Source organism: Eretmochelys imbricata, chromosome 14 (assembly GCF_965152235.1).
Source record: "Eretmochelys imbricata isolate rEreImb1 chromosome 14, rEreImb1.hap1, whole genome shotgun sequence".
Taxonomy (NCBI): domain Eukaryota; kingdom Metazoa; phylum Chordata; order Testudines; family Cheloniidae; genus Eretmochelys; species Eretmochelys imbricata.
This window is the reverse complement of record NC_135585.1, coordinates 2,025,888-2,052,369: the sequence shown is the minus strand read 5'-3', so window position 1 is coordinate 2,052,369 and position 26,482 is coordinate 2,025,888. Positions and strand designations below refer to the sequence as shown.

Sequence of the window (26,482 nt, the reverse complement as noted above, 5' to 3'; positions counted from 1 at the left end):
CATTTGGTGGTGGCAGAATTGGACATAATTGTTTTTAACTAGTTCTCTTCTTCCTTTTTTCCCCTGTTCCTCATCTCCTGCCACTCCACTGTTATTCTTGGGTTAGATGTCAGGGAATGTTGTCTCATATTTCAAAGGGAACTGAGTCAGATTCTGATCTGAGCTCTGCCCCGACTTATTGTGTGGCCATGGACAAGTTACTTAGCCTCCATTTCCCTGGCAATAAAGATGGGTTTATTGTACCTCCCTTCATCCTGGGGGGTGAGTACCATTTGACTCTTCTATACAATATCTTTTAGCCAAAGTTCTCAATGTTGCTTTAACTGACGGTTAGGCCAGATCTGGACTGTTGAGTTGTTACTGGATTTTGTGCTGTGTATTATAACGAGGATTTTCTGTGCCTTGCCACAATAACTCCCAGTTAACGGCAGTTTCCCCTTGTAATGGATGGCAGCATTACTAGAAAATGTCCACACTTGTGATGAGCTGCAGTCACTGGAGTTTGCAAAGGAACTTGAAACTGCTTCTGGGGACAGTTGTTGGCCTCAATTCTCCCACTGACTTCAAGATGGAGTGGACATATCATGGAATTGTCTCCAGTGGATAACACAGGTGGAATTAAAGGCAACATTTAGCTGTGCTGTTAGAACTCAGTTATTCTGCTGATGCATGAGCCAGAATATACTCCAGCTCACACTTCCCTAGCTGTGTTTGCTGTGCAGGGCTGGCAAAAATATCTAGTATTATATGTTAGCCACTGAAAGCAGCGGGTCTGACTCTGATACGCACACCTCAGAGTACATCTGTAAGAAGCTGCCATTTTTACAGAGCCACTTTTCATAGTAGAACTGTGCTGTAGCTTAGTTCTTGGTGGTCCTAAACAGACATCATTTCAGAGAGGAAACAAAACTCTTCTCTCAGACAGTCTCGGGGGAACACACAACACAAGGAAAAGGCTCCTCTGGAGTCCTGCTTGATGCAATTTTTACAGATTTGTTGCACATCCTATTGTTAACCCTCTTCCCTGGGATTTAATCAGTACGTTATTGGTGAGCAGGGGGAGCTGTCGAGTGACCGAGGACAGCTGCTGGAGCTAGTGGTAACAGAGTGCACAGTGTTGCATCATGTTGTTTTGGCAGCTCACCTGAGAGGCTTGTTGCTGTTCAGGCCTCTGCAGAATAAAGGAAAGAATCCTGCAAAAATTACAGGACAAATGAGCTGAAATGAATGAGAATTGGCAGAGTCTCTGAAGTCTGCAGGGGGCTGGGATTCATCTTCCTGGATGAGAGCCCCAGCATCACTGCTACAGCAGAAGTGATTAAATTCTTTCTTACAATTGTGGGAACTGATCTCTATATTCAAACCCTCCTGCAACCTATTGCAGCATCTTGTGTCATGCCGTCTTCCTTTCTAATGATGTAAGCCGTGGGGATGAGCCTGTGGGGAAGGGCCATTGGCTCCCAAGCTTCCCTTGCTTTGGGCTCTTCTCATTCCCCAGCATGTCACCCTGGAACTTACTGTAGTTTACAAGTAAAACCTCCATCTGAAGACAAGTAGCTCCGTCCCCACTCAGAACCTCTGCAGAAATATCCAGAAGCTCTTGCTCTACTGACATTACAGCCTTTTTGTTTTTCCTTCCCTTTGATCTGGGGGCATCAGGGTTGTGGCCTAGGCGTAAGGAACAGCTTGGAGAGGTGTCGAACAGAGTCAAGTGCTTGGAAGAGTTTGTCTAATAATAATACCAGCTCTTACAGCGCATTTCCTCCGTAGATCTCAGAACCCTTTTAAAAGGTCAATCTCATTATCCCCGTTTTACAGATGGGGAAACTGAGGCACGAGGTTGCAATGTGACTTGCGTCCAGTCACCCAGAAGGTGAACGGCAGAGCTGGAAGTATAACCCAGGTCTCCTAAGTCCCAGTCCAGTGTTCTAGCCACTAGGTCACACTGCCTCCCCACTGGCCTGAAGCCATTAGTGTGCTTTGTAGTCAGGTGGTGGTGCTCCAGCCAAAGAAGGTGGGACAAAGCCAAGAGAGTGAAAGGCTAGAATGCTCCATCTTGCCCTGTATAAATATTTAAACAGAAGGAGGATTAATTTGGGCAGGCCTTTCTTCACTTGGATTTGCTGCTGGATTTCTATGGAAGAGAATAGATTGACAACTTCTAACTGAGCATCATTGAGAGAGGGGGAGGGACTCTTAGCTTGGGACTTTAGTTAGGGAATATGCAGCAAGAGCAGATGAGCTCCTAAGAAATACAGGTCCTCTGCAAATGCCGAACGCCTTAATAAAGCATCGGGGCAAGAACAGAACCCTGAGGAGATGCCAGCGGACTGCCTGGCATGCCTTCCAAAGCTTTTCCGGAGATGTCAGCAGCTCTTTTAAAAATAGCTCTAACTCTTGCTTTTAAAATTAACTTTGTCTCTTCACAATTAACGCACTTGCTTTGAAAGAGCAGATTGTGCGGTGACCAGGTTTTCAGCCCCTGTTGTGTTTTCCCTCTGCCATCTTTGTCCCAGATGCTCTGCTGAGAGGCAGTTCCCAAGGAGACACTTGACTCGCCAAGGGCATCTCTGGAAACCAACCAGACTGTGCTCCAACCCTTGGCTCTAACGTTCCTTTGGCCTTGGCGGTTAGCCCTGATGGGTGGAGGGAATTCAAAGGGTCCATCGCCAGTCCCAGAGAGTTGAATGCACATTGCGTGTTGGCGAGCATGCTGGCGAGTTCTCTGTGGTGCAGGGGGGGCATGTCATTCTGTTGCCCTGCACTATAATGCCTGCCTGCCCAGAGTTTGGCAGCAAGTCCCAGCCTGTCCCTAAAATAATGAAAACTAGCACTTCATTTTTAATGGCCCTTTTAAAAAACAAATACTGCCCCTGTAGGCTAGCTGTAGAAGTCAGCAAGCAGAGGTCTTTGTGTGACCAGCAGATGGCAGACTTTTCCCAGCACAGCAATGGGCAGCCAAAGCAAGGTGAGCTGGCTTCTGCCTGAGATGTGCCCCAGAGGACGAGGATCTGCTTAGCTCCTCCCACGCCCGCTTCTGTCATACATGGAAACGTAACCAATATGATCACCTGAGAGGCAAGAAAATGATGTGTGCCACTAGAGTGTGGCCAAGCAGGTGCCTGTCAAAATTAGGCTCCAAGTTTTAGCTACCTTCCAGCATGGCCCGTCTGCTGCTTACCTTTGTTCTCAGCAGCTGGAGGAACATCAGAGTTGTCCAGCATGTCTCACTCTCTGTGTAACCATTACTGCTGCTCACATCCACCTTCAAACTAATGCAGAGAGATGGCCCTGCCTCTCCATCAGGAACATCACCTGCACACGCCATATTGTGGTGGAGCAAAGAAAACCTTGCATAAAGTGCCTAGTCTTGGGGGACGTGGCCTCTGACCTTTCCCCTTCCGAGAAACCAGGACTGAGAGATCTGGAGCGTCTAGCTGCCTTCAGACCAAGGACAAGGGAAAAACATTTGCTTCCTTTCTCTCCCGTAAGGCACAGTGGGAGGACACACATGACACATCTAAAGGTCTTGACTTTTAGAAGTGTTAAATATGCAGTTAGGTACCATGGTGCATTTTGAATGAGTACAGTGTACTGATCTTAAAGTGCAGTTCTTACCCCTCGCGTCTGATGTGCAGCACCTGCTGCTATTCCGGTCCTGAGTAGAAATGGCCACCTTGGCCTCACTGTGTTACGGACAAATGACCAAATTATTCACTTCCATCATACAACTGAAATGTTGAGTCCCAGTATTTGTGTTTTAAAGCCCCATGTATCTGAGTGACAGGTGCCTTTCCCACATGTTTGGCATATCCTAGGAAGTGAGAACCACTTAAGGAGCTTTGCTTTTCCTGCTTTGCCTTCTGGCAAAATAACCTTTCCCCGGGGGCAAAAGAGATGGTGGTTTCCTGTAAACATCTGACCAGTCTCAGGGAGATGTGCAGGTCTTCTGGACTCCAAGCCATTCACTCTCTGGGTGCTTTCTTCAACAAACAGCTAGTCTGGAGGAGTCATAGGTGGTATCTCACTTTAGCTAATAGAAAAGGAGGACTTGTGGCACCTTGGAGACTAACAAATTTATTTGAGCATAAGCTTCCGTGAGCTACAGCTCACTTCATCGGATGCAGCTAATGAAACTTCGGGCTTGTCTACATACAGCTTTTGTGCTGCTATAACTATACTGGCTTAGAAACACATTCCCATAATGAGAATAAGTTATAAGCACTTGCTATAACTTCATCCACACTAGGGAACTGCACCATTTCAGCTGTATCTGTTTCTAAAACGATATAGCAGTACAAAAACAGTGTGTAGACTACCCCTTGATGAAGCAGATCCAAGCTTGACAGCAAAAGGAGCAAAATTGTATCCCCTTGAGGGATCCAATGGGGCCATGCTCACAGTTGCCCATAGGAGGGGAAACCATGTGGTGCCGTTGGATCCCACAAGGGTGCGTTTTGAGAAGCCAAGCCTGCTAAGTGGGATTAGAGGACAGCACAGCTGTACCAGCTTGTTGTTAGAGGCCTTACAATAAAATGAGTTTTTCCAGGTAATTGGTGATATTATGATTGTTTGTTAGTTGTGTTATGGTAACACCCAGAGATCCTAATCCAGACTGGAGATAAACTGGTCTTGCAGATACTCTGTCTTCTGAGGGAGGATTGCTTTACCTCAGTCAGAACAACAAGGGTCCTTTCTAAACGTACAGCTGCAATGGTATGCAAAGGAATCTACGTAGCTATCACCTTGGCTCAGTCCTTGTAATAATAACAATATTAAGCACTTACAATAGCCCTCCAAAACAACCTTTTAGTCAGCTGTCCTCTTTCCCCTCTCTCTTCTGCCACCTCAGAGAAACTTTTCCCCCTGGGAAGTCTCTAACACTGTTTTGTGATGGCAGTAAGATTCTCTCTGGGTGATGCTGGCTGTGCTAACTTTGAGTCAGCAGCATCACAGAGCCTGGAGAGTTGGTCTGTCAGTAGAAAGTCCTTCTGAATTCCCATTTCATTGCTTGGAGCCAAGAATATAAGAACAAAGATAATCTTCAGAGCTTTCAAGGGACTGGGGTTTTGAAGTCTTGTTTGTAATTAGCATAATTAGTTGACAATTTTATTTTAAACTGGATGGAACTGCGAAAAAAAACAATGCCAGAATAATCCATTGATTTAAAAAAAAAACAAAAAACCACATTGCTAAGAACACTCCCCTTTCCCAGGCTGCAGTAGGCTGAAAGGTAAACATTCTTCTTTGGGCTTTGCTGAGAAATCACCTTTTCCATCTCAGGAACTTTAAGTGTTACATTTTGATTAAATTATTAATGAGTTAAAGTCCTGGCCTGAGGTGCTCCTTCTCTGTATGAAATGTTGTCAAAATCTGTCATTCAGCTTTTGAAATGCTTTCCTTGAAAACAAAGGTAAAGTTTGCATCACTGAATGGCATAAATGATTTGTTATGTTTGGTTTTTCAGGTACTGTGTGTTTTTATTCCTAAGCATCAAACTGTTAGCCCTGCCGCTATTACTCACTACGGAGAAAGTCTTTGCTTTGGTTTTACCTAAGCAGATGTCACCTGTTTATCAGTCTGATCTTTGGAAAAGATTACCTGTGTTTAAGAGTGTGTATGTGTATATTAAATTCTGCAATTTGATTGGATCCACTACAAACTCCTGATGGTTTTTCCTTCCTATTTAAATTCAAAACCATTAACTCAAGAATTGTCAATTTTTGTTTTCCTTCCTTTTATTGTATAGTAGCTAGGAGCCCTCTTGAAGATATCCCTGGCTGGTCTCATAATGCCCTTATTGCCAGCCAAAACCACTCCTTCCCTCCAGGTCACTACTGTTTCATCACGGTAGGAATTAGTAGGCAACAAAGTCTCCAGTGTACTTAGCCCTCTTGCTCAACTATTTATATTGAGCTTGGGCAGGAAAGGAGCACCCCTGTACTGTGTGGAGGGAGCTGCTTTCTCAGCCTTGCAGATTTGCTTTTACATGAAAAGATTCTGGGTGATGACGCACTGGCTGCAGTGTGTGTTCTTCCGAGCTCTGGGCATTCTGTGTGTTCAGAGAGGAAAAGCTACTGGAGAGAAATGGGCAGTTAGACCAAACCAAATTGTTTGATCTTTGCTCCTCCAGAACAAACATATTGTGCTGATCGAAAGGCAGAGTGGCACAGTCAGGTTTCCTTTATTCCTTCTTGGTGCACTGTACTGACACGCTTTGTCATGCTTGTGTTCATGGCATTCAGCGCTAAGGCAAAAGCCCATCCATGATCTTACTGCTAGGCTTTGTCTATACTACACGGCCATGTCGCTAAAAGTCGGGCAACGTAGCCGCTGTTTGTCGGCACTTTTGCCAACAAAATACTTCCACCCCCAGCGAGCAGCGTTTCTGTTGTCGACAGGAGAGCGCTCCTGCAGACAACGCACTGTTCACACTGACACTTGCCACGACAAAAGTTTTGTCTTTCGGGGGGTGTAAGCACCTCTGAATGACAAAAGTTTTGTTGCTCAGTTGCCAGTGTAGACATAGCCTTAGTGTCTCGTGGGCAGAGGAAAGGGAAGCGAGACTGTAAAAGCTGCTGCCTTCTCCTGTGCTCTGTGCAGATGAAGCGATCGCCACTTACACAAGTGCTAGTTGCAAGGCGTCATTCTCTGTTTCTCTCCCTGTTTAGTGAGGAGCCGATGCCAGTGCAGTCAAAATACAAACAGCTCATGCTCTGACCGTGTTTAATAATAACACAGCTTTTAAAAGTATTGTTTCAACGGGTAAAATTGAGTTTCAGTGGGTAAAATTATTTTTCTTAATTTATTTTCCCTTTACGCTGAGCTAAGCAAAGCCTGTTTGTCAGTAGTATGGTGCTCCAACTTGGTCTGCGACGACCTCTGCAGCTGTGATTGGCAGTCTCGCTGGTCAGGAAAGAACTTACGCTTGTAAGCTAGGACTGAGCAGAACAAATGCCATAGGACAGCTTCAGCTCCCTCGAGAACAAAGGCTAAAAAGGTGAAAGAAGTGCAATTACAGGAGGTTTCCAGCACAGAACGTTAATTAGCTACTAAATAGCATTTAGTGCAGTTCAGTGTGGGGAAATTTATGTTTTGAAAGCAAACAGATCAATGGAAAGCTCATGGAACAAGGTTTCAGAAAATCCACGTTGGCACGTGAGCACTTTGCTGTGACATCTTATGAAGTCTCTCTACCAAAGACAACGTGGATTTACCTAGTAAGTGAGAGACTGACAGTCTGCTGTGTCCCCACTTGCTCACATGTTTGTCCTTGTGTGTCTATGTATGTTTATTTTGACATAAACTTAAGAAGTCACAGTAAAGAAAGTAATTATTTATTTTAACCATGTGCAGAGATCAGTGTGAACTGAATCTGCATAAGCGTGTTAAGATTATACAAAGCTTTTTGCATCTGTTCCAGATCTTATGAGCCTAAGGGTGACCTTAGTGCAGGTTTTAACCTAGTTACTACTCCCTGCCAACCGAGTCTGAATGAATTTTAAAATATTGTGGAAACACCATCTTGTGGCTCTGTTTCAGTGAGAGAGTTTTGTGACAGCTGTTTTAGCGTTTCCAGAACAGTGTGCCCATCAGAGTTCTGGAGTCCTTCCTCTGACCACTGTTCCCAACAAGCAAAAGTATGAAGTCAGGTCTGTTTCATTTCTGATCACTAATCTGTCCCCACTGCATGCCGAATGGGCGCCTACGTTGTTAGAGAAGCGGATTAGAAAACGTTGCATAAAGTGGCATGGCAGGGGGTTGGCTTTATACCTGCCACTTGCCTTGGTTTGCACACCATGATTTCACAGTGGAACCCATTCAGGGCTCCCTCAAAGCCTGTTCAGATGAGCCTTTTTAAGAGCCAAGGGGTCACAGCTTCAGATTCACTTAATTCCCAGAGTAGTGATGTTTTTCTTTGGGGCTGGGCATGGTTGGAGGGGGGGAGGGTTAATCTAAACCCAGGCTCTCCTTTAGGCCAAATGTATTGTTGACCCAGCTCGCCTCTTCGCTTGTGGGAAAGTATAGTCTGACTCACTTTCTCTACTAGGTATTGGGTTAAAAGACTTGTCTATAATTTACCACTTCACTAGACAAAGTTTCAAGCATGGACGTGGAAACCATTTTCCAAAGTCTGCGTACGTGAAACTAGGCTTGGTGGGCCCCCTTGTAAGTGGGTATCAGGAAATATGCCCTCTCAAGGGAGGCACTGCCCCAGAGGTGTATGCATTTGTTACTTTTTTTTTCTTCATCATTCTGGCTACAGAGAAAACATAACAAATGAGGTCTCCAGTCAGTGATGCCTTCTCAGTGTGCCCACAGATCCTGTCCTGGTCAGGGCCCTGAGCAGCTGGACACTGTGCTGAAGAATTCTCTAGGCCTGTGGGGCAAAAAGTCCTTCCCCCTCGTACCTTGTCCGCTCTGTGCTAGTGCAGCTGCTGCAGTCACCTGCCGAGCATCTTTGCTCCTGTTACCCGGGATGGAAGAACAGGGGAGCCGTCAGCCGCCATGCACAGCGGTATGAGGGGCACCTGCAGATCTGAGTTCTGTGACACAGGATGGGGAGGGGAGGCAAGTGCCCCTGGATTGGCTCTCCAAACTGCACCTATCACACTACGATAGACATCTGCCTCTCTGCAGAGTACAGGCAGGATTTCCCTCCAAGGGTTTGAACTGCCTCTATCTCAAAGGGTTAAGCCTCTGTCTTAATTTTGCCATTCAATACTGCTGTATTTCTGGGAGACGTGGACAGTCTCCACCACCTTCCCAAAGCCTATATGCTCTTTGAGCACTGGCTGCAAGTAGGGTGGCTCTGCTGGAAGTGATCTTCTGGATGATGCACTTTAAAATCCATTCTGTCTGGAGTGACATTTAGTGACTTCTCAGCACTGCATAGTGTTCTGACTTTATAGCTCTGTTAGCAAAAGCCATTTGTCTGCCAGGAGAGACTAAAGTGACTGTCAAGTGATTGCAGAACCTAGATCTCTGGTTAACGTACTGCTGGTTTTGCCCCTCTCTGTTGTGTAGGGAGACATGTGACAATCACATGACCTGCTCAAACAGCTCCACTTCCAGCCTTGACACCAGTGCCCAATTCCAGGAGAACAACAGGCAAGCTCAGAACACCAGATGGGACGAACAGCAGAAGGTGTTTGCCCTAGAGCAGATTTGTGGGGTCTTCAGAGTGGACCTTGGTCAAATGAGGTCCCTTCGCCTTTTCTTTAGGTAAGAAATGTAGTTCTACATCTTCTGTCCTTGTTGTTGCCTCCACCCATCACAGTGACACGTGTGTGTGTGTGTGACTTGTCAGGGCAGTGGGAGCTAAGTTGTCTAGAGACCAGTTGTTTCAAAAAGCTTCTTCTGGAGCCTTTCTCCAGTCGTGTTTTCCATCTGAATCCAAGTGGCAGCCTGCTGAATTAGCTTACCTCCATGCAGAATCCTTTCTGGCCCTTTAGGAAATCTTTGAAGGTGCACAGTGCTGGTGTTACCTGTATACAGAAGATCAAGACTAGCTTGAGAGTGAGGGAACAGCTGTCTCTTCAGTACCTCCCCTCCCCCATCTCCTCTGTGCTCTCACTTCTCTTCCCTCTTCTGTCTTCTTCCTAATTATAAATGTGTGGCTTTCCTCTCCCCAAGCCTTTTGTGTTGAGCCCTCAGAGGGTGTAATTTGCAATCAGAGATCCCCTATCCCTAGGAAGCAGTTCTGTGCATACTGTCTGAGTGTTGCTAGACTGGGTTCTGTCCCTTAGCACCTGGCAGGAATTTAGTTCCTTCATGTAGTCAAAGTGTTTTGAACTGGAAGGGGAAGGGTTGGGAGCAATGCTATCTGGCATAGACAGAGTCGCTCTTTAAGGGGCAAGGGCACAGAACATCCCCTGCTGTCACTGGGGCCACATGAAACCTCATTCCCTGTGCTTCAGAAACATTCTGCCTCCGTCAGGAAGAGGCAGCTGTGTGTTTGTGCTCTTCTCTCTCTCATTTCTCTGCGTTGTTTTCTAGTCTAGCCTGCTGTCCACCCTCACCCCAAGTTCTCCTAGGGCATAAAACCAGCTCTTAAATGTGCATTGTTCTCCCCCTTTGATTGCTCTTCAGCGATGAGGCATGCACCAGTGGGCAGCTGGTTGTTGCTAGCAGGGAGAGTCAATACAAGATCTTCCACTTTCACCATGGTGGCCTGGATAAACTGTCTGATGTGTTTCAGCAATGGAAATACTGCACGGAGACCCATCTCAAAGACCAGGTAACTGAGCAAGGCCTGGTGAGGCACAGATGTACCAAAAGATGCAGGGTCTATCTGTGAGACCTATGTTTTTAGGCAGGGGTGGGCTAGGGCTGATTAAAGTGGTGTATTAATGCAACAAACCCATTGTTGCTTTCTGGTATACTTGGACAATTTTAGGAGATGCAAGTGCAGACCAAATCGCCACTCTCTGATGCACCTGTCTGTTCTCTCCCATTCCTGCTGCTCCTGTGGAGAGGGGGATGATTATCCAAAAGGCCTGTTTAGGTGTCTGCTTTGCTTGATGCCATAGCTAGAGGGGCTGGTGGTGTTAGGCCACTAGATGGCTGGGAAATCAGCAATATTCAATCTGCAGTTGTCTGCATCTCCCATCCATTTTGTGAAGCCTGGCACATTGCATTTGAAAATAATGTTTTGACAAGTCACCTTGCCATATTTTGCTCAATCTACATACAGATGTGATAAGAGCTCTTTAATTATCTGTTTAAGATAGTGTATGTGCTTATTAGAAAGTGATTTTTTAAATTCCTTCCTTCTCACCGAGCCCCCTGCTGCTTTCCTTATTACAGTAACATGGGCTCACTTTTGCAGTGAGCAACCTTTGATTTTTACATTAAATGTCAGCTGCAGTTTTGCACTGGGACCATGAGTCCTTAGCGAGAGCCTAGCAGTGCAGCTCTGGCTTGCCTAACAGCAGTCCTTTTGTCTGGCCAATCATATGGAATTTATCGCAGCCATTCCTGGCAGAGTGAAGTTTTGCTGTAAGCAGCATTAATTTGGGATACGGTTGGGGGAGGAGTGGAAAGAAACTGTTTTTCTAAGTGAAGCTGTTTTGTGGCTCTCTGATTTTTAATGGCTCCAATTACTCTTGCTGTTTTAATGGCTGGTGTTCTACAGAAACCTTCCCCTCCCTCCTGAACGTTGGGTCTTGGCTGTTAATCCTAAGGGAGCTGTGCTAACTGGGTCTCCTGCTTTAAAAGCAGTTGGTTTAGGAACTTTGCTGCTCTTCTGTCTCCCATTCAGCAGCTTACTGATGAGAAGACATGTATGCAGTTCTCAATCCGCCGCCCCAAGCTGCCGTCCTCCGAGACACATCCAGAGGAGAACACATACAAGCGTCTTGATGTCACTGCCTGGCTCAATCACCTGAATGAATCTGGACAGGTGGAAGAGGAGTACAAGCTGCGCAAGGTGAGGGGTTTGGCAGCTGCTGCCTTGGTCTGCTTGCTCTTTTCTTCGAGGAAAAGGCCCCAGGTAGAAGCTGAAGCAGTTTGCTTCCTGCTTTGGCAGGCACTGGTTGTCTTTATACTGTGAGACTATTATTTATACTGCTTGGTTGGAGGTCTCGCTGGGACTGCAATCAGGTCAGCTACAGGCAAAATAATGGAACATCTTTCTAAGCAGAGAGGGTTTGCTGTCCTGCCTCTGCCTTCTGCCTGCTGGAATAAGTGGACTAGTGTCCAGTCCCAGACATGCTTGTACAATGCAGTGTGAACAAACCAAAGAAAGCAATCAAGGCTCCTGTGTAAAATAATTCAAGGGTTTGGGGGAGTACTGTGTCCAACTCCTTAGAGAAAAGTGTGCAGAGAAATGCAGCGTCCCCAGGATTGGGGATTAAGCCGTGACATGAGAGCGACATGTTAATCGTAGAGCTGCTCTGGGGGTGGGGTATTGACATTGAAATGAGCCCGATTTGTGTCTCGTGTGGGAATAGAAGGCCAATGCTTTCCCTCTAAACATGTGCAAATTGCAGGAGTTTGAATCAAGGCATCACTTGTCTGGCAGCTTTGCTGCTCTCCTCAGTGCAAGGGCTGGTGGTTTCTCGATGCAGTGTTTGGAAATTTAAAAAATTGTATTTATTGCCACTTTTGCACCTTCCTCCAGGCCATTTTCTTTGGTGGAATTGATGTGTCTATCCGAGGTGAGGTCTGGCCCTTCATGCTGCGGTATTACAGCCACGAGTCCACGTCGGAGGAGAGGGAGGCGCTGAGGGTGCAGAAGAGGAGGGAATACTTGGAGATCCAGCAGAAGAGGTGACCAGGGAGAGGCCCCACCCTACTCTCCTTATCTCCTCTCTCTGATCCCGATCAAAAATGTACCAATACTGACTGACAGCCCTGCCCTGCGGCCCTCAAGGGGCACCTGCTAGGGAGGCGGGACTAAGATTGATGGGTAAAGGGACCTTCTCTGCCATGGCTGACTTTCTGAGCACATGGAGCTGGGGCCATCTCGTTCATGTCAGGTCATTCGAATTCTTTGAAGCAGGCTTGCCCAAAGCAGCAGTTGTAATCGCCTGGGTATTGCTCAGATGAGCAGCTGCTCCAAGCAGATTTGGGAGTGGTGAGAGATGTCTGGAGAGGGAGGGACTGGTCTCTGCCCGCAATGTAATGCCCAGAGTCTTTCCTGATTGGGCCCTTTGTTCCTTGTTCACTTGTGGCTATCTGATGCACTCAGTCACTGCTTAATTTTCAGGCTTTCGATGACTCCAGATGAACACAAAGAGTTTTGGCGTAACGTGCAGTTCACGGTTGACAAAGACGTGGTGAGGACTGACCGCAGCAATCAGTTCTTCCGCGGCGAGGACAACCCAAATGTGGAAACCATGAGGTGATGCTGCTTTAAGCTGGACAATGTCTTTCCCCATTACCCTAAGCAAGGAATCTTACTGAATATAGAGAAAACTCTGTAAGGAGCGCTGTAGCCTAGGGAGAGCACCTGCCTTGGGGGTGCTAAGGGATACCACGCGTAGGGCAGCCTACCTCCAGTGATGGACATGGGGCCCCATTCAGCCCCGTCCCTAGTTCCCCTACCCTCATCACCTCTTTCTGGCTGTATTGACCTTGCCTACACCCATTTGGACAGAGAAGCCAAGAGGTGGGAGCTGAAAGGTGAAGGCAGCCTGGGAATTGAGTTGCTGCTGCTGGAGTGTGACAGGAGATTGGATTGTGATGGGTGGCAGGTTGTATGCAGTGCCCAGCTTCTCACTGACCAGTGGAAGGCCAAGCACTCTAGTACCTGAGCATGGGCATGTGGCCCTGTGTATGCCACACCCTGGCTTTTGAGTGTGCTTAGTAACTAGTTGGCTTTGTGGCTGAACACAGTGGATCTGAGCATCGCAGATGGGCATGGGGGCACCCTTGCCCCTCGGGCTCCTCTGTTCTTTACGACTTCAGCTCCTGTTCTGACCTTCTCTCTTTTCCTTTCTCTCTCTTACATTGTTGCTGCACACATATGCCCTCACGTGTGCTCCCGTTCTCTGTCACCCCACAGCTGCGTGGGGCAAGGGGTCTCTGTCCGCTGGAGTTTTCTTGGAGCCAGGCCATGAGTGCTTTCACAGCTGAGCCGCCTCGTGTTGCTTTCCCCATCCTGAATGTGCCTCTCCTCTGTCCCACTTCTCTAATGAAGCCAGCCCCCAGCTTGGGAAATGGGGACTCAATGAGTTCTGCCTAGATTCTGATCTCCAATTACTGTGTGCCATTCAGAATCCCTGTCAGCTAACCAGAGACCTCTTCTGAACCAGCCCAAGATAACCTAATCCCCTAGGTCAGTGCCTTAGACATGGTGCTTTCACTAGAAAAGCACGCCCCAGACACCATTAGATGCATCTGTATGGGATGCCAGGTCTTGTGGAGCTGCTCAAAGGGTCACTTGTTTTCCAGATTCCAGTTGTGTCCTTAAATGGCAAGAGATTTATTGATCTTTTGCATCCTGTCTGACTCTGTATTTTGGGGGGGGGCGTGACTGAGATCAGCTGTTACTGGCACCCCCTGGATCTCACCATCTCCTATTGAATGTCTCCTCTAGGAGAATCTTGCTGAACTATGCAGTGTATAACCCTACCATTGGCTACTCCCAGGGGATGTCCGACCTGGTTGCCCCCATTCTGGCAGAAGTCTTGGATGAGTCGGACACTTTCTGGTGCTTCGTGGGTTTGATGCAGAACACTATCTTCATCAGTTCCCCCCGGGATGAAGATATGGAGAAACAACTGGTGAGCTCTGAGCAGTGGGCTCTCTGTTCCCCTCCTTAACACCCTCCGAGCCTCCTCAAAAAATGCCATAAAACAAATACACAAAACCATTTGCAAGGCAGCGACTGTGGCTCCCAGCTTGCCAAGCCATAGTCCAGGGAGAGCAAATGCACTGAGGGTGACAGGCGCCCTGGGTGAACTGAGCTGAGTTAGTGGCAGCTATTAACAGGATGTTGTCAGATTAAAAAAAAAAATTTTTAATTGCAGATTCCCTGTAAACTGTAAATGGTTCTTACTCAATTTATCTTTTACACTCTAACATACTCTGCTCTGGGGCTACTGGTCGCTTACCCTTTGCACTTCACTCAGCTTGGACAATGGAAACCCACCAGTCAGCTTCACTTCCTTGTTCCGGGATGGTAGCATAATTCTGAAGCATTCAGGTAAGAACATAAGAATGGCCACACTGAGTCAGGCCAAAGGTCCATCCAGCCCAGTATCCTGTCTACCGACAGTGGCCAATGCCAGGTGTCCCAGAGGGAGTGAACCTAACAGGTAATGATCTAGTGATCTCTCTCCTGCCATCCATCTCCACCCTCTGGCAAACAGAGGCTCGGGACACCATTCCTTTACCCATAAGGAATTATAGGTTTCAAACATGGCAGAAGAAAGATTCAGTACAAATCGCAAACTTTCTCACTAGTAACTTGTTTTAAATCTGCCAGGAAAACATTTCTTTTAACTTAAAGGTTGTATAAACGCCCCCCACCCCCTTTTTCTTTTTTTTTTTTAAAAAACAAAAATCTAAGTATTGGGCCTAATCTGCGTAATGGTTCCTTTTGAAAACGAGAGCCTCTGGACACTTCTCAGACTGCAGAGGGAATGCTGAATCCTTTCTGGTTATCATCCTGGGCAGTCCCACCGTTTCTCTCCCAAACCCAAGAAGTGACGTCCTGGTCACCATGGCTCCATTCAGCTTCCATCTCACTGCGCCAAACTTCTCTGGAAGTGACTGGGGACATGTAACTCGTTACTGAACAGCTCCAGGCATCGCTAACGTGCTGAATGTGTTAATTTTGCAAAGTAACTTTCCCAGCGTTTAGTCTCGGCTAAAAGAAGCTACCAAAACCAGCCCCTCCTTCCTGGGTTTCCAACTCCAAGCTCCCTGCCGCAGCCCAGCTCCCAGGCTTCCTTTTCATTAGAATCATTAAGATAAAACCTGTCATGGAGATTTTCTTCTCTCTCGGCTCTTCCTTCCTAAACTTCCACGGTGGCCTCAAGGCCCTGTCTCCACTGACAGCATAACCGAGTCTGGCCTGTGACAGCACAGGCCATGTCCCAAATACAGACGTGGAGGGGAAAGGATGGGGCCCACTTCCAGAGTGCAGTGTTGAGTGACTCCCAGTGGGAAGGAGCAAGCTGCTGCTGTGCTCCCGGGGTGGGGGTGCCGGGGAGCGTCCAGGTAGTGGCTCCGCTGAGTGACAGCCTGTGTTTTCAGATGTACCTGCGAGAGCTGTTGCGACTCATGCACCTGCGCTTCTATCAGCACCTCGTCTCCCTGGGGGAGGATGGCTTGCAGATGCTTTTCTGTCATCGGTGGATCCTCCTCTGTTTTAAACGCGAGTTTCCGGATGCTGAGGCTTTGCGCATGTGGGAAGCATGCTGGGCTCATTATCAGGTTAGACCCCAGACGATGGGTGCAGGACATGATGGGGCGGGAGCGTTCCCTTTGCTGAGTACTGCTGGTTTTCACTGCTGGCGTGCCATACGCTGTGTAGCTGTGGCTGCAGGTATGCAGCCTCCCTTCCACTCCCCCCCATCTGCCTGTGAGGCACTTAAAGCATGATTTTCCAGTCTTGACAATCTGTTGGGTTGATCCCCTGCCACTTGCCTCAAAGGTAACTTAAATTAAAGGAAATTGCACACTGATTGGCTCATTACTGCGTTCGTGGGCTGATCTTGCTGCTGTCCCAACTGATCAGTTTGAAGAGTCGGTGATTCACTGAAAGTTCAGCTGCAGACTGTTTTCCTCAAGTCCTGAACTGCAGCTCTGAGGACTCGCAAAGGCTGGTTTCCAGGTTTCCTGCGAGACTAGCCAGAGGACCAAGTGGCAGGGAGAGCATGAAACTGAGCTCCTCTCTGTCCCACTCCTGGGAGCGAGAGGACACAGACAGCTGGACTGGTTTCTTCAGCAGGCTGCATTATGGGGTGTTCATTTCTGTGTTTACCTGCAAGAGGGAGGAGCAGGGCATGTGTGTGAGAGGGAGGGGAGTATCTGCCTAAGGGGACAGTTCCTCTTGGACAGAGTGGTGACAACTCTACAAGACTCATTCTTAGCATCAGGACTGTGGAGCTTGTTGGGTGCTGGTTGGCTGGTGCGGTCATGTGACTGTCACCCCTGTATTACCTCTCAGTGGTGCGTGATGCATTCTTCCCCTTTCCCTCTGTGCAGAAAATAAGCGAGCATTAAGGCCCAAACTTGTACAAACGACTTGTGATTTTGGATGCCTGAACTTCCAGGCACTTAACTTGAGACACTGCAAAGGGGCCTGACTCATCAGAATGGGCAGAGCACCCCTCCTCTGACGATCAGGCCCCTGGATGGTATGTCCAGCTGGGCACTTCTGAAAAGCGTGGTCCAAACTTCACCTCTGTCCTTGCAAGGTAGCAGATGTGAGTGACTCAGTTACAGTGCAGGATCCTCCGACTGCTCCCCCATTTGGATGTGCCACAGCTGGAACTGGAGCAAGCGTGAGAGCAAACGGTGCTCCTTTCAGAAAGAGGAATCTCTCCGTGTGGAGCTAGCGGGAGCTCTAGTCTAGCCAGTCCTCCGCCTTCCCCTCCTGTAATCCCCAACTCCTGCTTTCTCCTTGCAGACGGACTATTTCCACCTCTTTATCTGTGTGGCCATCGTGGTGATTTACGGAGATGACGTCATTGAGCAGCAGCTGGCCACTGACCAGATGCTGCTGCATTTCGGTAACCTGGCCATGCACATGAATGGGGAACTTGTACTCAGGAAGGTAAATGCCAACGTGCTGACGTCAGCTGAACCAGTAGCCACAGAGACGCGTCAGCTTTTCAGGAGCACCAGTGGTTGACACTACAGCTCTCTCCCGTTCCCTCGTATCCTTCCGCTCGCCCTGCACTACTTGCAGACGTCGAGGGTGGGATGCTGGGGTTAGCTTGGAGTCCATCCTTAGGCTGACTTATTCGGGAGTCCATTGACCATTTCAGGGGGTCTGCGAGGCACCAGCCCTGTACAAGAGAGCATAATTAACACAAACTCAAGGGTCCCTGCTGCTCATCTTGGTGTCCTGGCTCCCAGTCTAGCTCAGCCAGAAGTGACTGCAGATCACATGACACTGATTGGGGTGGGGAGACGGGGGAGGGAGGGAGGGAGGATGTGAAATGTGGTGATGGGGTCAGGTCAGTTCCTAGTGATCAGTAAACAGCAACAGAGTTGGGACTAATTACCCTCCCTCCCATGCATCCATCCTGCCCCTCCCCCCCACTTGCTGTTGGCAGCTTCAGCGGAAAGGCTGGGGAGTAAATAAGATGGGGAGACTGAAATTCCCTCTTATCTTCGCATCCCTCAGAACAGGGCTGAGGCATGGTGGTAGGCAGTCTGAGGGAATCTTGAACTGCAGCCCAGGCTGGACCGGTTCTGTGGTTAACGACAGTATTTCAGCATCCAGGGCCAGGAGCCTGGTGCTGCTGACGAATCCTGAATTCCCAGGCTGGAAACTCTCCCTAAGCCACGTTTAGCTTTCATGCATGAGCCTAAGATTTGCGTTCCTCTCATGGCTGGGTTATTGTAGATCTTGAAAATATTTAACACTTCCAGTGTAGCTTTATGTGAGTGTTACACAGGCTGGACCATTGGGCAGCCCAAGCTCTGGCTGTATTTCTAACGGGTTATATCCTTCTCTCCCGTGCCAGGCTAGGAGTTTGCTTTATCAGTTTCGCCTGTTACCCCGGATCCCCTGTAGCCTGCATGACCTGTGTAAGCTGTGTGGGACTGGCATGTGGGACAGTGGCTACATCCCTGCTGTGGAGTGTTCTGGACACCACCCTGAATCTGAGAGCTGCCCTTACGGGGGGATGGTGGAAGTGCCTTCTCCCAAACCAGGAACTGAAGGCAAGAGGGGACCGAAAACACGGGAGGTCTTCACTTTCCGCAAATAGCTTCCACTGAAGGTGTGTTGGCAGTGGGAGAAATGGGCTCGTTAGGAAAGGTGAGGTTGAGTACACTGAAGGAAAAAATGAAGTGGAAGTTTACCAAGACTCCTGAGAAGGCAGATGGGAGGAGAATGGAGACACTTCACAACAGGGAGCAAATTCCATTGCACTGGGTCTTGGAACCTGAATGAAATTTAACAAACCAGGAACAGTGTCCGTGTCTCTCTTTGTTGGGTTTGGTTTTATGTGCAAAATATGAAGTATTTATAGATTCCCAAGCCTCTGCCCATTGGATCAGGATCACTAGCAGCCAAGAACTTTCTCACTGCTAGGAAACCAGAATACTAAAGAGAACCAAGTGCAACCAGCAGCATTTGTGGGAAGAGTAGTGAGAGCGGAGCCCTGGCGAGACCTCACTCTGACATCCCTCCATCCTGAACTTACATGTCTTGCTTCAACCAAAACACACAACTCAGTGGCTTCTGTTTAAATCCATGATGATCACTTTGAATATATCTGCCAAAAAATAAAATTGCAAACTTTTGGGATTGTGGGGTAGGTATTTCATTGGTCAGTGTTGTGGGACCAGTCACCCAGAGATCTTTCTTTTATAAAGTATGCGAAGGCAAACTTGGGTGATCTTCCATCTGTCCTGAAACCACTCTGCTGTAGGTCTCTCAAGCACGGCTTGTCCGTATTCTGAGTATGTCACGGTCCTCTTTCCAAGGGTTCACTTTTTTGTCCATCACATTCTTCAGCAAAACTTCTTCCTCATCCTGGTAGGTGCAGACTAGAGACATTGGTTTTGAAACACCTGTTTCCAGTGTCTGGCCTCAGGTATCTGCAGGTTTCCAGGTAGGCTCCTGGGCTTCTGACCCCGCAAGTGTTGTATGTCCATATCCCCGTCGTCACTGGGCTGCACACCAGCTGGTGCATGTGAGGCACTCTGTTTCTTCGGAGTGAAAAGTGAAACAAACCGCAGTGCAGCAGCCCACGCTCAGCTCTGTCTTTGCCGTCAGTTTTCGATTCTGTTTTTGAGTGAGGAGCAAGTTTCTCCAGTCCCACTCTCCAAAATCTGTGTGTCAACTGCAGATACTGGGATGGAGTGGGGCACCTGGGAGTTCCTTAACAGATCCACTGGACTTTCAAAAGTACGTCCTGGGGGTTACAGTGTGGCCTCTGTAGAAGTGTGGGCCAAAGAGACATGGGAGAGTGGCTGCCCTGGGAGTGTAAAGAGAGTCCCAGTGTGGGGACAGGTTACATGGGGCTGCACTGGACACTGTCACTCCCGCCTTCCAAGCACATCACTACTTACGTACCGTGGTCTGTAGGCTTTTGAGTCTTTTCCCAGTTGCAAAAAGAAAAGGAGTACTTGTGGCACCTTAGAGACTAACCAATTTATTTGAGCATGAGCTTTCGTGAGCTACAGCTGCTGTCTCTTCCCCTCCATGGTAGCACACGGTATCTGCTGTGTCTCTGAGCTGGGCTGGTAAGTGGTCTGGCAAGGTGCAGAACAGGGAGACCATTTTGATTTCTAGGCTTTGCCTGTTGTGTGTGGGTTTTTCCCTAAGTTAATTTATTTTGTGATCAATATTGACAGATGCGTGACAAACTCCCTGTTCTCCAGGCTGGGTCCCTGTGGGGCTGCAGCAGCTACAGACCCACATGACAAGCAATTCTTTCCATTGCGTTTGCTGCAGAGATCCTGTTTGAATCCTGCTTGGGGCAGCTGAAGTCAGTGGGGAGCAGGGATGCAGTTTAGAACCTTCTACATAGCCAGTAAATGTCCAGTGTTTGGCTGCCTTTGTAAGGGAAGGGAGAGGACTAAACCCTAAGCAAGCTATACCCCTGATGGGAAGGCTTGGCTGTTCTGAAGCAGCTGGGAATATTCGGCCACACTTGTTGCTCACCTGCCTGAACTGCCTCCAAAGCCCAAGCTAGTGTTGTACACTAGTTATCCCAACTAGGACCGGTTACAAGGCCCACTGCCCTTATGAACGCAGGAGAGCTGTACAATTCCAAGTTTCAGTCTCTATGTAATATGCAAAAAACTTGTGTGCGCTCGGCTGTTGCCCTCATTTTATATATAAGGTTTCGTCTCCTCAGGCAGAGGCTGGTGGGCTGCTCTGCTGTGAAGCAGGGAGTTCTCCAAAGATTCCCAGAAGCTTCAAAGAAATAGTAAAGATTCAACTCTGGTTTCTGTGGATGGGGTGCGGTCAGACCTGATGCTGACCCTTCCCTGAGAGGCACTGCAGAGTCTGGTAGGGCTAGGCAGTTCACCGCAGTGGTCTGGACTGATCCCCCTGGACTTGGGTGCAGGGCCAGTGTTAATGTGGGTGGCAGGCTGTGTCAGACAAGCACCATGTGCCTTGCCCTTCAGCTGTGATTTCAGGAGACCACACTGGCATGTTCATTTAGCTGCAAGTGGTGGAGACTGACTTAACTTCAGTAAATGACATATGCAGACTAGTGCCAGGGAGCCATCTGCCAGCCCACCAGCTTCCCCAGAGCTAGTGGAGAGTAAGACCCAGCACTAACAAGACTGCTGTTTCCTACTGAGGGAATAGGAATAGAGCACCACCTGCTGCCTGCATTTCCTAGTACAGCACTCTGAATGACATGAACCATAGCTGGGCACTTATGCCATGTACAGTTTTAGCCAATGTTCAAAAAGCGTGGGGGTGTCAGCTGGTGTTCTGAGCTGCTAGTGACTGAGTAGCGTGGACAGGAGCTCCAGATACCTGCCACTTGGGCACAACAAAGGAAAAGCCTGATTTACTCCCTAACACAGTAACCTGAAGCGATCACCGGACACACCTACCAAAAGACCCAGAGCAGGTTTTGCTGCAGGAATTGTTGTTCCCAGCCAATGAAAGGTAATGGGAAGACACAAAGTAGATAATAGTTTTAAATTATAGTTTCCCCTTTCCACCATTAAAAGGCCATTCAGCAGTGGAAATCATTTGGGGTCGTTTGGTTCAAACTCTGATGGAATTTTCCAGCATATGTAAAGAGCTGATTTAAAAAAAAAAAAACACACCCACACACACCCACCCACCCACCCCATGCACTTAAGTGACATCTGTGTGTAGGAGCATAATTAAACAAGCAGTGTGTGTTACCTGCCCAAGATCATATCCATGCCTGATGTTACCTGCTGGTCTCATTAACAGATTGAATCTTCAGGTGTCCCTTTACTGCATGTTGTCCACAACTTGACCATTGCTGACAGTTTCTCTTCTTATACTGAAATAGTGAAAAACCCAAGAATACTCAGAGTAATAAGGAGACTATTACTGAGATGTTAACTTGGGCTGCTTCTTGTTTACCAGGTACTGTAATAACCATATCCTGGATTAACTCGACTCCCGGGTCAAGGTGTTCATTAGTTCTGGCTACCATTATGGTTGAATTCACAGAACACCCATAAACTCTTTCAGTGCAAGATGTGAATTCTGTAGTGATGGGAGGTGTTGCCCTGGCAGAGGTGCTCAGGTTACCGTGTTTGCAGGCAGTATGGGTGGTGGATCGTGAGGGGTGCAGGGACTTGCGTATTACATAGGCTGAAACGTGTAATTGTGCAGCTCTCCTGCATTCGTAATGGCTCAGTCCCATTTCACTAATGGTAAACAACACCCAGCGTCTGCAGGCGTGGTGCTCAGGTATGCTGTGCTGCTGGCACCATCCCTGCTCTTTCACAATGTTTTGTACAGCTTGAGAACTCCACAGTGCACACAGCTTGACAGAACAGAGAGCACTGTGAGTGGATGGGACAAGGCCAATGCAGGTGACAGTAAGGGCTGGCTGAGGCCAGAGGGCAAGCCGTGTGAGGAGTCCCAGCTCCTGGAGTGCTCAGTCTGGATGAGACATTGAATCCCACGGGTGTAGAGGGGATGAAATAGCCCAATTCGCATGTGTGTTACGTGGACGTTTTAGTCTCTATGCCACCTGTGGCCTCCAGCTGAATCTGGCTCTCCTGCTAAATGGAGACTTAAGGGATCTCTTTGTAGCAGCCCTGAGTATGATGCCAAGTTGCTTACAACTGAGAGGCATGGAAGGAGCTGGCTTGTTGACCACCCTGGCAGTGGGGGAGCCCTTGGATTACATTGTGGTGGGGAGTGGCTCTACAAAGAGGCACATTTCTGTTCTGAATGGTGATGAATCTAGCTTCTCCTCCTGCCTGCCTGCCTCTGAAGGGGAGATCCAAAAGCCAAGAAAGCGACACTCACCAGAAGCTAATCTGCAGCAGTACCACACACCTGTTAGGGTTTATATAATAGAGATTGGCGCCACCCCACTGCTGAACTGTCCAGGGAAATATCTGGCATCAGCCCAGTCTTGAACTAGCTTGATCTGCTGGAAATCTCCCATGCTTCTGAACTGGCATGGAACGAGAGGTGACAGAGCTGAGCTGAATGGAACCCTTTAAAGAAGGAAGATTTGGAGCGTTACCGTGATGAGAGGCTAGGGAGAGCAGCAATCTAGAGGCTTGGGCAGCAGGTGATGTGCAAGGGATAGGGAGCAATGCTTGTGTGCGTGCTACAGAGTGAAAACAAAGGCATTCTCGGCTAGTAGATTAGATGTTGGGCTGGGAATCGGAACTCCTGGGTTCTTCTGGCTCTGCCACTGACTTGCTGTGTGAATTGCCCAAAATCATTTCCCACCCCTCCTTTGTCACACACTCAGTGCCCTAGGAACGGACATTGCAAAGTATTAAAAGAAACCTTCAAAATCTCTCTTTAAAAACTAAGCAGCAGCTGGGCGCAGGCCCTTGGGATTCGTTCCCATCCCCAGGACTCTTTGCTCTCCTGCTTGCTGGAATCCAGTTGGTATAGGTGGCTACTCCCCTATTATTTACCATCCCTGGATCACTTCCCTGTTCCAGGGCATTAGCCACAGTTCAATAGCATAGGCTGCAAGTCAGAAATGGGTCCTGGCAAAGGTAAACATCATAAGCCTCTTTAAACTGTGCCCTGAGCTCACATATCCTCCCCCCTTTTGGTGTGGGAGTGTACTGAAAAGGGAAAGGAAAATTAACCCCCCAGCACTCCTAACAGCAGGAACGTTATGCTTCATAATCCGGGCAGGGAACATGATCTCCCTGCACCTGGAAAGCTAGGTGTCTAGCGTGTATGGCACACATACCTGCCAGTGCTCAGAACGTGCTGTGCCGGCCTGTCCCTCCCCAGCAATGACTGCGCTATGTTGGGTACTGGGAGGCATAGCAAGGTGCTCTGGCACAGCTGGGGGAGGGGCAGCCGAGCCAGCTCGACCCCAGGGCGTGATAGGAAAGATCCGTGAAATGGCTCCATGTAGCTGTAGCATGAAGCACTAACCGCCCTTGCTAGCTGTGGAGTACGGGCAGTATTTAACTGAACCATTGCCAGAGGCCCACAGATTCGAAGTTAGCGTTGGAGAGGGGCAGGGAAAGATTTGTTTGATCTTGTCACAAGGGCTAGTGGTGCTTGCGTTAGGACACAGTTTTATGTTGTTAAAGAGACACCATCTGTCAAGTGACAAATTAACAATTTGAAAGAACAAAGCCCCTCACCCGAGTTATTACCCAGCTCAGAGTTTAAAACTTCACATCCCTTTCTCCCCTCTTTAGGTTGGCTGATGAATCGCTGCATGGGCCGTGATAATAGACTAGTCCCTCTGGCTTTGGTTTATGGGCCCTTTCTGGGTTTCATGCACTACTTGCACATGCTCCAGGGGAAGGTGTAAAGATAAACTACCCATTCTTCATCAGAAACTTTTTAAAATTAAACTTTTGCTCCTAGGTGGTAAAAACCTCATTCAAGTGGGGGTTGGGCGCAGGGAGTTGAGATCTTGGTGCAAGTGCCTTAATGAGCAGCTGCCAAAAGAGGGAGATGGTGAGTGGCTGAAGGCTGCTGAAAACCCTTGGGCTGGAGGGTGAGGCCATTCAAAGAAGGCATTTGACTACTGAGTGCGAGGTTCTTGTGTGAGAATCATTTTGACTGCTGTTCAGGAGGAGGAGTTACGGCAGGAGCGGAGTGGGGGGGCGAGTGCCCTGTGCCATCCAAGTCCCCAGAGAGCTGAGGGGGGCGACTAATAGCCTGGGGAGGACTGTGCTGGGCGTCCATGTGTTGCTGAATCCTGCCTTGCACTGGCTGTGCCACTAGCAATGCAGAGAGCTTCGCTGCCTGGGAACACGCTTGCTGGCTGCACACCCAGACTGGCAGGGCTGCTTGTTTTCTGTCTTGGGCATCCTAGACAAGCTGGCTGGCTACGTACTTGTTTTATTGCTAGGTAGCAAATCTGTAATAAATGACACTCCAGCAGCTCTTACACCTAATAAGGTGCAGCACAGCAGGCTGCTTGCCCGTTGGTTATAATTAACCAGGGAATCGCCTCTTTCCAGCGACGCTTCCAAAGGAGTCCATGGGCCAGTTTGGCCGAGGGCAAGTGGGCATCACTCCTGTTGACATCACTGGGAAGTTGTACCAGCTTGTGCCTGGCTGGCTGTAGTCCCAGGGCTGCGTTTCCAGCCTGAAACCCTGAGAAGAGTTCCCACCTGAATTGCAGTACCTTGCGACCATATTCCATTGCCAGTGGAGGGCTGGGTTTCAATGACTCGTACTAAAAGGGTGTGTCCCCACTGGTGGGCTTTGGTGCATAGTCTCCATCTGAGCTGAACTGGGTGCAGAAAAGGGGAACGATCTTATTTGGGGGTCTGATAGCTCTAGCATAATGAGCACGTCTGAAAATCACCACCTATTCTTGTTGCTCAGTTTGTCCTTCTAGTTAGTGGAGGGAGCAAAGCTCTTTCTAGGCCCAAACTAAGCTGCAGTTGCTGAGGGTCAAGCTGCCTTTGCTCTGAAATCTTTATGAATCGGACACCTGAGATCTGGTCTCCACCAGGCCTCGGTTGCTTCTGAGCCACATTTTCTACAACAGGTTTCAGAGTAACAGCCGTGTTAGTCTGTATTCGCAAAAAGAAAAGGAGTACTTGTGGCACCTTAGACACTAACCAATTTATTTGAGCATGAGCTTTCGTGAGCTACAGCTCACTTCATCAGATGCATACCGTGGAAACTGCAGCAGACTTGCCAGATCCGTGCCCTTTGCGGGCAAAGGCTGCAGTTGCTCTCTCTCTCCTGTAGGCTGACCTTTTCTAAACAAAATGCAGAGTCCTTTCAGAGTCCCCAGTCTCTGCCCAGATCACTGCTTATTCCTCGTGCCACCGTTTCAGGGAGCTGGCAGCCCTCTTGGTTAGATCTTCCTGTACGCTGGGTGGGAAGCTGAGGCTGCTGACCATTGCTCCCCCAAAGAACGTTGCATTGCTCTTTGTGCTCCCCTCAGACTGGGGCAATCGAAGAGACAAAAACAGTCTGAACAATGAAAATGATTTGAGATATCCATTGAAACACACAGACCCCCACACACAATTCATTGCACACATGCATTCGTTACATAGCTTCAGAAGGGGAACCAGGCTCCTGTGTTCTACGTTGCATGGGGCTTCTTTTGTTAAAGTAGTAAGGTTCCAACACAGATCCAGCTTGTAGTGTAGGTGGGGGAGTGAGTCCAGCTGAGATCTTGGTGCACACACCTTAATGGTTAAAACTCTGAGCCAGTCCGTAACCAGGTCCCTGACATCACTGTTCACGGATCGGACTCTAGACTGGCCCTATGTGGTCAAAGTCAATTTTTCTTTTTCAAACATTTCTGTTCTCTAGGGCTAGCCTAGCACCATTCACTTTGCAAACATGTATAGAGTTCATTATAGCAGCACCAACTCCATAGGAGGGTTATTATGGGATTACAGCTCTGTCCGCCTAAAACAAATGTATGAATGGGTTGAATTCATAGGGGAACCAACAGAAGATTCCACATCAAGGTAACTTCCATTCAGATTAGGTGAAAGAGATTTTTAAAAAGGAAAAACAAACTATATGTGGGGCAGCGGGTGTTTCCTCTTTATGTGAAGGATCACCTCACCCCTCTCTTATACTATGGCAGAAATGCGCTTGGAACAGCAAGCACTGGAGTGTCGGTTGGTTGATATTTCTGGAAGTAAACTTATGAAGGGGTGCCAGACTTACAAAAGGCACATGGCTTAACGTGGC

General features: G+C 48.3%; 1 protein-coding gene across 8 annotated transcripts in view; it reads left to right on the top strand.

Annotated features, from left to right (window-relative positions):
• TBC1D16 (TBC1 domain family member 16) overlaps positions 1-18,935 on the top strand; it is a 40,107-nt gene extending 21,172 nt beyond the window's left edge. For 6 of the 8 annotated variants that reach the window (XM_077833243.1, XM_077833240.1, XM_077833239.1 and 3 more), the window contains exons 4-12: positions 9,028-9,225; positions 10,093-10,240; positions 11,264-11,431; positions 12,125-12,273; positions 12,713-12,847; positions 14,045-14,231; positions 15,709-15,888; positions 17,087-17,233; positions 18,153-18,935. In XM_077833243.1, the coding sequence (XP_077689369.1) occupies positions 9,028-9,225; positions 10,093-10,240; positions 11,264-11,431; positions 12,125-12,273; positions 12,713-12,847; positions 14,045-14,231; positions 15,709-15,888; positions 17,087-17,233; positions 18,153-18,398 (1,558 nt within the window). In that variant the 3' untranslated portion in view covers positions 18,399-18,935. The remainder of the gene's footprint in view (positions 1-9,027; positions 9,226-10,092; positions 10,241-11,263; positions 11,432-12,124; positions 12,274-12,712; positions 12,848-14,044; positions 14,232-15,708; positions 15,889-17,086; positions 17,234-18,152) is intronic. The other 2 variants (XM_077833244.1, XM_077833245.1) reach the window with 2 other exon arrangements.
• Positions 18,936-26,482: the final 7,547 nt, after the last annotated feature.